General features: G+C 33.5%; 1 protein-coding gene across 1 annotated transcript; it reads left to right on the top strand.

Moving 5' to 3' along the window:
* Window positions 1-8,769: 8,769 nt before the first annotated feature.
* On the top strand, window positions 8,770-10,293 carry LOC118070082 (uncharacterized). The gene is made up of 3 exons (XM_035088503.1): window positions 8,770-8,932; window positions 9,032-9,850; window positions 9,998-10,293. The coding sequence occupies exons 1-3, from the start codon at window positions 8,770-8,772 to the stop codon at window positions 10,291-10,293; spliced, it is 1,278 nt and encodes a 425-aa protein (XP_034944394.1).
* The last annotated feature ends 5,159 nt before the right edge of the window (window positions 10,294-15,452 follow it).

The raw sequence follows: 15,452 nt of genomic DNA, 5'->3' as shown, positions 1-15,452 counted from the left end.
TTTAACACTGTTATAAACAATATAATTAATGTTATTTCTACGTTGTTATGTAAAATAGAAAAAAATGTTTTTTTTATAGATTCGATTAAAGAAAGTATTTATTATGTGAAAATTTAAGATAACATGAGTGGTTCCGTAACTATTCGTCCGACGACAATAAATCCGCGACATTACATCCGTTTGAAGAAATGCGGGGGGAGCGGGGGGGGTTAAAAAGCAGACCAAATGTGAATATTGGGTTATACAGAATATTTGGTCTGCTTTTTAACGCATTTCTTCAAACGGATGTAATGTCGCGGATTTATTGTCGTCGGACGAAGTAGCGTGTCACCACATGAGTAGTATATAGTCATTTACTTTACTTTTTTTATAAAATTGACCAAAAAAGATATTTACTAAGTAAAAACATGTGATAATGTGAATATTGTTATCTATAACGGCATACTAAGTCAATGTCAATATTACGTTCCTGTATAGGTTAGACTAAACCAATGTTAATTTAAAATTATTATTAATAATATGTAATCTCGACAGTACAGAAAGAAGTGAATATTTTTATATGAATTTGACATAAACATGTCTTAAGTTGAAACATGAAGTATTATAAATGTAATTTCTAACAGTTTAAAAAAAATACAAAAAATAAAATAATCCATGTAATTTACATAATATCTATTTATTTTATTAGTATGTAGAGACTATAAGAATTTTTTTGAGATATTCTGTCAATGGGATATCTTGTATGAAGTCATTTTGTCTCAGGGATATTTTGTCTTGGGGATATTTTGTTCGGAAATATTTTGTCCGGGATATTTTGACGGGGATATTTTGTCCAGGTATCAAAAAGCACCGAATCTTTTTTCTTTTATTAAAAAAATATTACCAACCGTATAACATAAATGAAAACATACTTTTCCCGTTTATAACAATCGAATTTGTTGTAAATAATGACAAAAAGAATCTATGAGGTATATTCGAATTCTTCTAACGCACAATTTATTCTTTTACTGATATGAAGTAACTAACCATATCAAATCAATAAAAACACACTCATTTCGTTTATGATAATTCCATTTGTTACAAAGAATGGAAACGGGTTCTATTCAAATTGTTTTCTTATTTTTTCCACTGGGAAGTTGGTCGTGTGGACCTTTCGGGTCGCACCCAGACCACTGCAGAGCACTGATATTTGTTAGTATCATTATTGTTATTATTATTATCAATTAAATTTCTCTTCTCTTGAAATAAATTTTGAGTTTCTCTTCGACGCCGAGTCAGAAAACATATGAACAATGTAGAAATATTTAGAAGTATTTGAAACAATCCGCAAGGAGTTCCGGCACTTCGCCGACAAGCTCTATCTCTACCCTTTGTACTTAATCCTGCATTATACAACTTATAAACATAACGACAATGTCAGAGATGATGTGTTAGCTCTGTGGTTATTAGAACACCAGGCTTTCATTTTACTGATTAGGGTTCGATCCCAGTCATAGCCAATTTTTTTTTTCCTCTTTTTTCTCATTAAAATTCTACATAGATGCAATAATTGGTTGTTTATATTAGTTCAAAATTAATTCTTATTGTTTTGGGAGTTCCAGTCCGGTGGGATAGAGCTTTTATACATGATTTTGTTAAAGATTTCTGCCAGGACGGAAATGGCCTTCGGAGGGAGCTCTTTGATAATGGCGTTGAAAATACCATCATTTCTGGCTGCAGATTTAATTCTTAGGTTTTTTATATTATACTTCATTTCCTCTATAGAAATAGGGGACCAGATCCCTCTAACAAATTTTTCAGTCTTTCCTGAAACATAAGATATCTTCATGGGAACAGTTGAAGGAGCTAACTTCTCAACTGTTAATAACTCCTCCTTCCTTGAGTCTTCATCGAATGTCTTATCTTTACCCGAGAATTTATTACTAAAAAGCCTGATCTTATCTCATGCATATGTTCTTGCTGTTTGGATTTAGTTCATTGGCAAACTCTATGAAAAAATTCTTTTTTAGTTTCTTTAGACGATTGTGCGTTTTATTTAGTATCTTTAAATACTCCTTATATGTGTCAGTATCTCGGTTTCTCAAATACTTTCTTGAGGCTTCCCCTCTTTCCTCTACTAGTTTTTGACACTTAGTGCTCCACCATGTATTCACTTTTCTTCTTTTTTTTTTTTTTTTTAAGTATACTTGGCTGTAATAAATAAACTTGATTTAGCACCTGATTCTATTAAGCACTCTTTTAACGTTTTTATGTAAGTGTCATACATCCCTATGTGGTGATCTAAATCCCAATTCGTGGTGGAAATTCTCTAGTCCAAGGTTTCTTATTTATTTATATTACTGCAACAGTCATCAAAGTGTAGGGCATTGTAGTGTGACGCACTACATTTACATCACAACATGTATTACTGGTATACACACATATACAAATTACTCGCCAAAATGCAGGGCACCATCAGTTCTGGATACGGATTGAGCATTTTTCCAATACGGATGACTGAGGTCATCTGCGAGCATAATGCTGTCACCTACCGGAATTTTTTCAAACTAATTTCCGGAGAAAATCATCTGAAATACAATAATTCTAATTATTTCTAGATTATTCAATTTTATACTATAAATTGATTTTTTTGACATTCAAATCAATTTATGATATGTTTATGTTTTTTTTTTAATTTTTTTAATAAAAATATTTACTACATACGAAAAATTGTTGTTTACACCAGTCCGGCATTTATTCCTCTGTAATTTGGTACCTAATTCCATAAAAATAATTGTAAATTGGCGAAGAAATCAGAAAAATCCTGATCTTACGTACTTGGATAGGGGGGATTAGTCGCTTCTCTGGCTTCAGCCTAGCCTTAATCGCATTGATAAAATGCCATAGTCGGATTCTGGGTTGTGATTATTACCTTTACTGGTATTTAGGCGAGAGTTATTATTAAGATAATTTTTTAGTTTATCGATACTTGGTGTATGTTAAAGCGCGGAAATTTCCCAGAGGAAATCTCTTCAAATGTCAACGATAAATTAATTTGGCTGTGCTCCAATTTTATAAAAAACAATTTTTCGTCTATAAAAACATGGTTAGAAGTTAAAAGTAGATAATTCAGCCTAGGGAAGGTTGGAAAAATGAAATAGTATTATTGTTTTAAATTGATTTTTCAATGTTTTCCATCATATCGATAATTAATTGAGGTATTTGTTATATTAGAAGTTTTGTATATTTATATCGTCGTATATAATGATAAACGTTGAAATCAATTATTACGTCAATTATCATAATTTATAAATTTTTCTTTTAAACGTCGATTACAATGATAAATAATATCATATTATTATTATAGAATATTAATGGTGTATAATACGATGATACATAGATAATATGGTATCATGTACCATGCGAAACATCATATCCTATTAATATATATCAAGATAATATATATTCGATACAATATTATAATTATATGCAAAATTATATGAATCATGCAAATTAGGCATTGGTCCACATAATGGAGTAATTTAATGTCACGTTAACCATCGATGAAACAAAGAATTAAACGTAGAAGTCATCAAATTTATTCATTCATGGAGATAAATTGAACTTCACCTACAAATCATTTTTATGTCATACCTTCTTGTAAGAGAAGTGCTATTATATCTGCTTCAAACGTATTATTCATGTCTTTATGCAATAAATTAATTAAATTATCTATGATGAATTAGACAACTCAATTAATCATAACAAATAAATTACTAGCACTATCACTATTTAAATTTGGAGATTATTCGTTGAGTCAATCGCGTCCAGCACTGCAACGTACCACGTGACAGAAAAAATCAGATTCTGATGTGTTCCGCCATTTTTGTTGCGCAGCGTTCTAATATGTGATTCTGAACGTCATTAATGGCTCTTTACTATTACCAATTAATGGCTCTTCTTTTTTTTCTTTTTCGTCTTCAATCATAACCCTTTCTTTTCCAGCTACATCATGATGATTCCAGTAACAATGTTAATTATATCAGAGTCAATAAAATATTCATCAGTTGGTAAATATGTGCTGAAGAGACTGATGCATTACTACAAGTCATCACTGATAGTCTTTCTTTTTGTACTTTGAATCCTGCTGAGCTTTGTTCATTTTTCGAATTTGAGGTCCTTTTAGGCATTTGTTTAAAAATTAGAGGAATCTCGTTACAGTGAAATATTTAGGCTGGAATTAAATTTACACTCTGTATGATACTAAAGAAAGTTTTTTTAAAATGTCCAGCAGATTCAGTATTCGATAACAATTTCTCTTCACTTATAGTTATGCTCCTAATCTTATGATGCTTTTTCCATTTCTCTAACCATCGAGAGCTTACTTTAAATTCACCATTTTCTCCAAACATTTGTTAATAATTCATAGCTTGGATTTGTATAATAGAACCTGTCAATAGTATTCCAGCAGTCCGATTCTGTTAAAACCACAACCATGTAGCTTCATCAACCAATTTGTAAACTTGATTTTAATTCTTTTTTGGTCTTTAGTATCACTTTGCCTCTTTTTCGTCTAATCTTGCAGCAATTCTTCAGTTTCTATTCACTTTCCAACTGTTGATCTATAAACATTTAATGCTCTAGCAATCTCACTTTTTAACAGTTTTTTTTTATTTTTTCAAGAGCATTCATTCTGGTAATAATATTCGCACATTTTGTTACACGCTTTCTAGTGTCGAATTTACGGTGTGTAAAATTAAGAGATGTTATTATGTGAAAAATATGGAAACCAATTAATAAGTAACTTTTTCTCTTGCTCAAATGAGGTTACGAACGATGTTAGACATATGACGTTGTTTTTTTTTTGATAACGTACCATTGTCGGTTCTAGAATTATTTTGTTGAATATTTGAGGCCAATAACGGTCAATTCAGGGTGTACCAACAACAACTCACAAAGAAAATTTAGTTAGTTGAAGCTCACTTGAGCAATTATATTGACTTTTACTGTCAATTGTACATATTTTCAAATGTTTTAGTGATAGTAATTATTTTCCCTACGCCAAATTATTTAATTATTTATTTTTTTAAATTATTTTCATCTTAATTTATGAGTCATGATAGTTATCTAAATTTTTTTTTATACATTTTGCGCAAAATTATGATCTTTATAAGCATTTCGTGGCGTACGATAGTTAGTTATAATTTGTTATTGGCTATTTGTTTATTGATTAATTATTGGTATTAATCTGTTAATTATTATTAATGCAAACCAAGGTAAGGGATTCATTTAGTCCTTAAAATTAATGATGGTATTCTTAATAATACAACGAAAAGCAGAGTTAATATCAGCGAGTAGACTCGTGAACCGTATTATATAACTATTGAGAGGATAGTTGGGAAGCTGTAGTGGAGTAGAGGACCAAGAGCAACGTATCACCCCGCAGTCTTCCCATGCTGGGCGACGTCCTAGCTTTAAGAGTTGTAGTCACGACGCTGTTGCCAGTAAAATAAGATTTCAAGGAAAAGATGGAACTATGAAAGAGGTCGTAGAATTAAGTATTTGAGTTTAGAGATTAAGGTTTGGAATGAGGATCAAGTTTTGATGCACATTAGTTTTAAGTGACCTCTCTACATGAAAATTTGGGAGAAGTCAAGTGAAGATAGCCACCCATAAGAAATACGAATGAACAAATTGAAAACGTTTTTGATTAGAAGGAGAAGAAAATCAAGGGAATGAAGAAAATGAGAATTAAGGAATATTGGAAAATAGTTTTCGAGGAGAGTCAATTATGAGCTGAGCTTATGGACAGTCAAGTGTAACAATCTTGTTAAGAGAGGGATCTTCAATTTAAATAGAAGGAAGTCCAGGACAACCAGGACTAGGTTCGACATAAGCTAGAATATTGAAAGCTCTTTGCACAAGTTGTTAGTTATTGAGAATGGATTTGTAATGGGTTGAAAGGTAAATTTGCAGTTAGCTGACAATATTTTGTAGTATAAAAGAAAATCCATGAGGCTTGGTTTGCTCTCGTACTTATTGATTCAAGTTTAACTGTAGATTTAGAAAAAGAAGATTATGATTTAGTTTAATTAATTTAATTTAAAGACTTGTCTATTTGTTAAGAATTAAGATGTTGCGTTTTTGAGTTCAGGATTTTATACTCATGATTCGTTGAATAACATTTTGCTGAAGAAATACTATTTAGTTAGTTATGTAACGTTTATTTGAACTCCGGAATTGCAAAATGTTAGAGTGTTATTGGTATAGTTTGAAGATTGTAGTTGTGTTAATTGATTATTTGATGAAGAGAGGTATAATGATGATTTGAGTTACAGTAATTGTTAAGACAGTCTAGTTAAGTAAAACTATTAAAATAAATTCGAGAATTAAAAATATGCTAAACTTACTAATTGATTTTTTGTAGTTTGAGGACTTTTAACTCATCCTGTTAGTTAGTTTATTTAATTGTACTTTGTTGGCCGGACATGACCCTACTCCACTACCTACACAACTGAGGGCCAGGATATGCCCTGTTAAGGAAGATCCTGATTTTGTAGAACCATTTTAATTAAGTTAGATATAAGTTTGAGGTCTAGTTTTAAGTATTGAGATTTTCAAGATATTTGGTGGATTTTCAGTTAGTAAGTTTTGAGATATTGATGAGTTTAGATTCAAGTTGTTATTAGTTTTAAGTTATACCAGTTCAGTTATTTTGGTGAATAAAAATAACTTAGCGCCCCAGGTCAAGGAGTAGTAGTCTCTTAGGGATGGTTCTAATCAGGATTCCTACCTGAAGAAAAGTGCGTTATGGAGTATTGTGATATATATATATATATATATATATATATATATATATATATATATATATATATATATATATATATATATATATCTTCAATTGCCAAGCATTAGCGTCTCAACTTTATAAATATATTACTGAAATTCTATTTTTTAGAAGGCCCAGAAGAGTTCGGAGCCATAATATAACAAAAACGCATTTCATTTTTTTTCTGACGTGATCGGGGGTATTCTGCCGATGGCTTGGCATTCTTTTTTCCACCGAATAATCAGATCCCTAAATGGCTCTCCTGCCAACTTATCTACGTCAATCACTCTAATCGTCTGTATTTCTCGGTTACTGCCAGTTTTACTCAGTCTCCGTACTCGGCGTACGTTTAGACTATTCCTGGGCATCATCAGACAATGCCGACCGACAGACAACTCGTTTTAACCATCAACTCATAACCGTACACTAGCGAAGAATTTACGCAGTTGAAGTTACTAGTTAAACTCAGAAAACTCTCCCCAGAATATTCCTCAGCAATGGAACAACTCCGCGGATAATCATCTACAGTGATGATTGTAAGGGCATCAGTCCGTCTAACTCTTGTCAGATACCATCAGTGAGCTCAAGTTGGTTTGATTAACCACCTTCGTTGCAAAAGGCGCGAACGATGTCAGTGTAGACGCCTCACGACCTCATGGACACAGATATAAGATTTATCAGAATAACTTGCTTGCGTCAGTGTGGCTAATGCCAACACATTGAAACTTAGATTATTCCTGAAAACCCAGACTATTCCTGATCCAAGGACCAACCCAGGAAAACTTTCCAGTAATCTTAGAAGACTATGCACAGACAAATCATAGAGTCAGTTTCAGTATACTCATATTAGACAATTCTTAGACATACTCTCTCATTATTATCTTACTTGTTACTGTTCATTTAGTTATTAACATATTGGTAATTTTTAATGTAAGTTCGTGTCAGCCGATTCATTTATACTTGTTTAAAGCTCTGACTGTTTTAGCATCGAACTCCAAATGATAAAGAGACTGAGAATAAAAAAACAATAAAGCGAAAGATATACTTGCACTCAAACTTTATAATTATAATAATCATAGTGTGTCACGTCCTAACCTGTTACCTTGTGTTATATTATATGTGAACTAACATTAAAGTTTCGTGAAGTTGCCGAATAAAAGAGCGCTATCACTGTGACTCAAAAATCGCGAACATTTAGAAAAGGGTAATACCGAAAAATTAAACGTATATAAAAAAAAAAAACAAAAAAGAGAAAAACAAAACAATAACAACTTACTTTACATGAGAAGAACGAATGAAAAAAGGAATAAATTGGCTCTTCTTTCTGTCTTTTAAATAGAAAGAAACACGTCTAAAGTCTAATAACACTTCGTCCTTTAACGTAGCGATCCCTCTGGAGGTTGGTTATTGTGTAGAAGTTGATCTTCTTGGAAGATCGCGGCCAGTTGCGAGAGTCCTCGGTGGTGATTCTTGATGATGTGTTTCATCTGCACCCTCCAATCACCTGAAATACCTCGCCTTGTAGATTTAGGCATGAAAATCGCACATTGTCTACACGATATCGCGCTTAAATATCCCTGGACAAAATATCCCCGACAAAATATCCTCAAGACAAAATATATTTTTTATCAAATATCTATACATTATAACGATATGTAAATGTTGTGTTATTGAAATGGAGTTACAAATTTAAATATTGGCGCTGAAAAGTTACTACGTTTCGCCGCGCTACCTAGTGGCAATTATTAATGTAATTATATTAATACTCTGTATGCCATCTAGTATTGTATAATTTATGATGATGTACGAGGTTATAGTTTTGTTGTGTGCTCTATTAGTTCATATAATGTTTAAAATTGTTGCTCAAAAGTAGTATTATTATATTTAAGTAATCTCAAGTATATATGCTCAAAAGTAGTATTATTATATTTAAGTAATCTCAAGTATATATGGTATGCATAATGCCACTGCAATTTATAAAATCGCAGAAGAGTACAAATTTACTGGTACATGAGGGCATTATTTACTCACGTAAAAAAGTGAATAAAAATAATATTTCATGGCGTTGTGCCACTAATAAATATTGTTCAAAGATAATTCATACCGATTGTGAAGATGAAACAGGTATATTAATTTTTTAATCTATAAATTTGTTATTATTAATAAGAGTGACTATAATTTCTGTAGTTATAAATGTTTTTCTAATTCTCCATAATCATTCAGGTAACATTGTTGGCACTGTACCGGTTCATGAACATGCTGTAAATGCGGCTGTGGTGCAAATGAAGATTATAAAAGCTAAAATAAAACGTAAAGCTGAAACAACCGACTACAAACCAGCTAAAATTCTTTCTGGAGCATTACGTGGTGTCGCGTCTCCAGTAGCAGCGTTAATGCCAATGACAACGTCGATTAGTCGATTGATTCAGCGTACCCGGACTCAACATAACCCACAATTCAACAATCCAACTTCTCGAGGTGAACTACAGCTCCTTGATGAATATAAAAAAACTTACAATAACGAATTATTTTTACTTCATGACAGCGGTGGAGACCGAAATAGATTTTTAGTATTTACAACTGTAAAAAATTTAAATTTTTTAACAAAATGCGAACAGTGGCTTAGTGACGGTACGTTTAAGTCAGTACCTAACATCTTTTCTCAATTATATACTATACATGGATATATGAGTAGTAAATCTGTGCCTTTGGTGTATTTATTAGCACCTAATAAGTCTAAGAATATGTATATAAATTTCTTAAAAGTTTTACGTCGGAGTCTACCTAAATATTCACCATCACGCATTATGGTCGACTTTGAAAGGCCTTTCATGGATGCTATCAAAGAAACATATCCAGGAATTAAAATTTCTGGCTGTCATTTTCATTTCACACAATGCGTGTGGCGTCATATTCAACTATGTGGCTTTCAAGCACGATACAATAAAGATGTAACGTTTGCTCTAAATCTTAAGTTATTAATGGCATTAGCGTATGTTCCAGTTAATGATGTTATAAGTGCCTATGAAGTAATAGTTTCTAGTGATTTTTATGATATTCATCATGAAATGTTGGATGATTTATTAAACTATTTTACTATGACATGGATTGGTAAACCACGCCATAATAAGATTAAACGTGATAAACCATTATTTGAGCCTAAATTGTGGAATTATTATCGTGCCGTAGTTGATGATAGAATTACATCTAACAATCTAATGGAAGGCTGGCATAATAGTTTTAACCAACGAGTATCTGTTTCCCATGCTACAGTGAATAAATTTTTAGATGCAATAAAAGATGAGCAGACTAAAACTGAAATGCTAATGGCTCAAATTGATACAGGGTTCAATTTTGAAAGTAAGAAGTGTAAAGCGTATCGTAATTATCAGAGTCGTTTAAAAAATATTGTTCTTAATTATGATCCTAACCATAAGTTTGAGTATCTACGAAGTATTGCGAAATTATTGTGCATTAACAACTAGTCGTTATGTTGTAAGTGTTTATTTTTTGTTTATGGAGAACGTGAAAGATACAAATTTATTTTTGTTAATTACTAAACTTTAATTTTTGTTGAATATGGATAGGATCTTTATAAGTATAATATATGACCAATGATTTAATACTGCATATCGCAATGTGTGCAATACGCATACGCATATAGCATAATTTATAAGATTAAAAAAATACTAAAATAAATATGTGATTAATTGACAGTGATTTTATAGTTTGACTGAAAAATAAGATTAAAATGATCTCACTTGTATGTTTGAACTTTGTAATATTAATAAAATTGAAATCTCATTTGTATTATTGAAGTTTGTGTTAGTTTATGATCAATTTTAAAAAAAATTTTCATGATTAGTGGGTGTGTAATGGAAAGATGGGAGCAGGAGGGACCGAGTGTTAAAAAATTATTGCGAATTTTTACATCCATGCTTTTTTACTTATCCAATAATATTTTGTTTCGAGTATATTTTGTATTGGGGACATTTTGTCTGGTGATATTTTGTCGGGGATATATTGTCGAGGATATTTTGTCCGGAGATAATAACGCGCGGAATCTGTCTACACACTAACATAATCTCCGAAAAACCACTCAAATTACAAGAAACTCAAACGTAGAGGACTGTGATCTAAGATACTAAACGCAGAAACGAGTCACTGAAACAACACTAACTTACAACGATTTCAAAAAATACAGGCACGTGTAAACTAAACATGTTCAAGAAAGTGACAGTTAGCACCCAAAAAAGAACATTTAGAGGTTTCGTTTGGCGACAGTTGTAGTGGAGGGTTGAGAGGGTGTAGGAATAAAGGAAACATTTTTGTTCGAAGTGTCATTTGCACGCGTTATGCCAAACGAACTCTCAAACATCAGCCCAAAAAAAAAACTTTATGAAACGTGAGGAAAAGTAATAATGACTGCATGCGTTATATTTACTGCACCAGTCATATAAGGATAGAGATCTGAATGATTAAAAATTAACACCACTACACGTGTTGTGCATAAATTTGATGATTTTCAAAGTATATTTTTTATTTTACATGAACTTTCTTTTACATTTTCTTTAATTTTCAAAGGCTTATTGTACACGTACAGGTGCACGCCTGTGGCTACATACATTATTTTTTATGCTAAATGCATTAATTGTATTTTTAATAATAAAAATAACGTGGTTCTACGTATTTTTGACAGTTTGTAATTGAATATTAATTTTATTACTTTATATTGCCATAAGTTATTATCTAGTAATTAATCTTAGGAATCTCCAGTCAACAAAGTACTCAACTCGCATTTGCTTCAACTTTTGGCTGCGTGTGAACGCCCATTTATTGGTAGGCGTTTGTGTGTGTATGTAGACAGGTACGTATGTATACCTTCCTGACAAAAAGTAAAAGTTAAAACTTGGGTGATTTGTAGGTCTTAACGGATAACAACCCACCTAAGCAGGATGTCGAACAAATATCTTCCGGTAAATATTTATCATTTATTTCGTCATGAAATAAATAACGTGGCTTACACTTCGCGAAGTATTATACAGAAAGAAACGTAATATAAGAATTATAGTCCAGCACTATAAACTGGACGTATCTTGCGTGTTTGGCCATTTTTATCATGAATTTAAATAAAGATTATAGAATGAACCATAAATTTGAAAGTGATGCTAATACATTGTACTCTACTGTCATATACTTTTATAATTCAGCACGGTAATTTTCATCTTGCTCCCTCATTCCAAGCATAAAAACCATTTGATATCTATATTTTAGGGACACAGAATTTCGTGAATCAAAACTTTTATTCTCAAAATCGACTGCTGAATATAATTCTTTTGGACAATTTACTGAGTAATCGAATTGACAGTGATTTTTCATAAAACTCGAAATATTAGTCTGGAGTTCCATACAATTTTCTCTATGTACGTGAGTCTGCGCACACGCTGGAAATCGTTTGTGCGCCTGCGTTTGCACCATGCGGAAGTAACTGATGAGAGCAGTTAACACATTGTTGAAAACGTCGTCAAAATTTAATCTATGTGTCAGTGCTTATTAATCAAGTGATTCGTGTTAAATAAATAAAAAAATACTCAAGCCTTGAAAGTAGTTGTGTTTCTGATATTAAATCGTAAATATACTTATGGATATTAAATTATGCAATATGTTTTCCATTTGAAAAAAAGTTTTTTGTCCTTTTAATAATTTTGCAAGTTTTGTTAAGAGATAATTCATGAAATATTGAAGGTGTTCAGATATATCTATACGTACTTCTATCATTTTTTCTGCATTAACCACGTGTCTATATGTACATATATGGGTTAAGTCACATGGTGCATGCAGATAAAAAGATGTAACCTGTAGGCTAGTGAAACGCACGTAGACGCACGGAGCCTGTCTGTCTCCCAAAAATATTGTATGACGATACTGCGAGAGTTGCTCTATTTTCATGATTGATTGGTCGTGAACAAGGATTCATTTTTTTGTTCTGTACTTTACATAGGTAATCCTTGAGGCCCTGACCGGCCTCTCTACTATGGCTCCTGTAAATGTGAGTAGGGGAATGTATAGAGCTTGCCCGGCACGTTCTCTATTTTCTTCTAATCAAAAAGTAACACGTAGCAATAATAGTACGCCATGGTACTTTTCTTCGGTTGAGGGAGTAGCCACAATTGATACCAAAACTGAATAACTTTAATTTAATTTAATTTTTTTTAAGTCTCTTATCATTGTACCATTATAATGCAATGAGTCATTCTTTTAAAAATGCACATACACTATCCGCCCTGGTAATTTTATATTTTTTAGTACGTATCTAATACGTATCTCGATACAACACATACCACCGGGACTGTCACCGTTAAGGCAAGATAAGCAAATATGGAATCAAGTGTACTTAAAAAAATATCTACAAGTAAAACCGGCCCTACTTGGAATTTGCGATGGGGCCATTATTTACGCGTGAGACCGGAAAAGCTGCAGGAGACAACCGTATCCCATACCGACAATCAAAGGGGATCAAGAAGACGACCGAGAAACTTGGACCCGGAACGTTTGATGGAGTATTTGGTTGGGCTCCAAACGCCGTCCAAAAATATCGCAACGAATGCCAATGTTAGAGTAACAGATGAACTTCGTCTTCCTTAAATAAACCTTCATCTTAACATTAATTATACAAAAAAAGCGTATGCACTTGTGAACGAAAAGAAACTGGACGTACTGTTATTACAGAAGGCTTACTCCATGAATGCCGATTCACGAAGTTACGCAATTAGGAAATTTGGCTAAGCCCTTGTCGCCGCGAAAACCCATAATCGAGAAACACTCAAATCGGCTATTGTCGTAGTTGATTTTCTTCTTAAAATGCTCTATATCCATGAACATAGTAATGCACACTGTACGTGTACTCTCATTAAAGGACTTGGTTATTCATTTTATGCAAATTCATATGACTTCCAATATAAAGATCCAATTGAAATTCACACTGACTACTTAAGCAAAATCTTGACAACTTTTGAAGGCAAGCAAGTTCTTATCTGCAGGGATGCGAACACCTGATATTCTTTGGGATCACCAGATTCCGACACCAGAGGGGAAAAGCTACCCACGCTACGCTTCTGGGGTAGTGACCCAGAGATTATCACAGTCCCTAAGCAAATGGTCAGCTGAAAGACAGTGGGTTCGAGGTCAGATCATTTGGTCATCGGAATCCAGTTTGGCCCAAGGAGAACTTAACCGAAGGCAATCCAACGGTTTAATGTCAAAGCAGCTGATTCGGAAGCCTTTGGTAAGTTGATACCCGAGCTGGAAAGCAAACTATCCGCTAGACCATGGCTGGACCCCTCGTTGAACATTAATAGATTTGCTGACTCCCTCGCAAATAGGTTAACAGAACTTTGCGAAAAATTCATCCCACGTCGAAAAGCACCAAGAAAAACGAATCTTTGGTGGAATAACTGCTTATCCCGTTTGAAGCGTAATGTTTACCGACTGCGTCATAGGTACCAGCGCATTAAAATGCACGGTGCAGATACTCACTGAATCGTAGGAGTGAGACTCCAATACCACTAGCAGGTAGAAAACTATGCTTAAGCGATTAAAAAAGCGCAAACAAAGAGCTGAAAAAAGTTCGTTACAACCTACGGAAACGAGGAAAAATAGGGTGCGGTTTACAAAATTGCATCCGACAAACTGAGGACCTAAAAATTTATGAATGCACTTCGCACTGGAGAAGGTAATGAAACATTAGACTTTCAAGGAACAGCCGAGTGATTGCTGGCAGTCCACGTTGTCGATGACCATTCAGATGTGGATACAGATAAACAGGGCAGGATAAAGATAAACGCTCCTAATTTATCTAACACAGATAATGCAGAAGCGTTTAATATGGAAGAATTTAAGCAAGTTGTTAGACCGCTTAAGAATGAAAAAGCCCTAAGGCTAGCCATACTAGAAGTGGAGGTTGCTAAACGTGCAATCGCATACCTTACAGAAAAATTTTTAACATTTTCAACGAATGCTTGTCTCAGGGCGTCTCTTCTCGAATTGTCATTATAGATGGCAATTTTAGAGAAACCCTAGAGTCCAAAGAACAGGCAGTCGTTGATACAATACTTACTTGGTGCAAGAATGCGTAGTTAGGTTTCTGGAAATCTGGTTTGGCAGAGACCTTAATATATCCACTCATATTCATAAACGACTGGTGCAAGCGGAAAAGCTATTTCACAAAATGAGACGCCTTTCGCGGACGTGTTGGGGACTCAATTATCACACATGCTTAAGTAAATGTAGGGCGTGCTTTTTTCCGTCGGTCGATTATGCGTCCCCAGCATAAAGCGATTTAGATAATGTAGAAAATTGGCTGATTCTCGTGGCTGTGCAGAGAGGCGTCTTAGGAGTTGTCGCGCACACCGGCGCATCTACCCTGAGGGACGGTCTCTGCGTGATGGTGAGCGTTTCGCCCATATACATAGCGATCGGTAATCTCAATGCGCGACACACACTTCGTACCGACGAAGTACTATCTTATAACAATTTTGGAGTTTCTTCAGATGACAACACGTCAGAAGAATCGTCGACGCCGATGATGAACTTCAGATTGCAAACACTTAAGATATGATAGGCAGAATGGGATGCGAAACAGGCC

Source organism: Chelonus insularis, unplaced genomic scaffold (assembly GCF_013357705.1).
Source record: "Chelonus insularis isolate UGA/USDA-ARS -01 unplaced genomic scaffold, ASM1335770v1 contig_50_pilon, whole genome shotgun sequence".
Classification (NCBI taxonomy): Eukaryota; Metazoa; Arthropoda; class Insecta; order Hymenoptera; family Braconidae; genus Chelonus; species Chelonus insularis.
Note: the sequence above shows the minus strand (reverse complement) of the source record. Positions and strands in the feature narration are given on the sequence as shown.

Excerpts from the sequence above, each read along its gene's own strand:
- LOC118070082 (XM_035088503.1), top strand. The coding sequence starts at position 8,770 with ATGCCACTGCAATTTATAAAATCGCAGAAGAGTACAAATTTACTGGTA. Across the intron at positions 8,933-9,031 it reads CGATTGTGAAGATGAAACAG|GTAACATTGTTGGCACTGTA; the intron begins GTATATTAATTT and ends ATAATCATTCAG. Across the intron at positions 9,851-9,997 it reads CTATGAAGTAATAGTTTCTA|TTGATGATAGAATTACATCT; the intron begins GTGATTTTTATG and ends ATCGTGCCGTAG.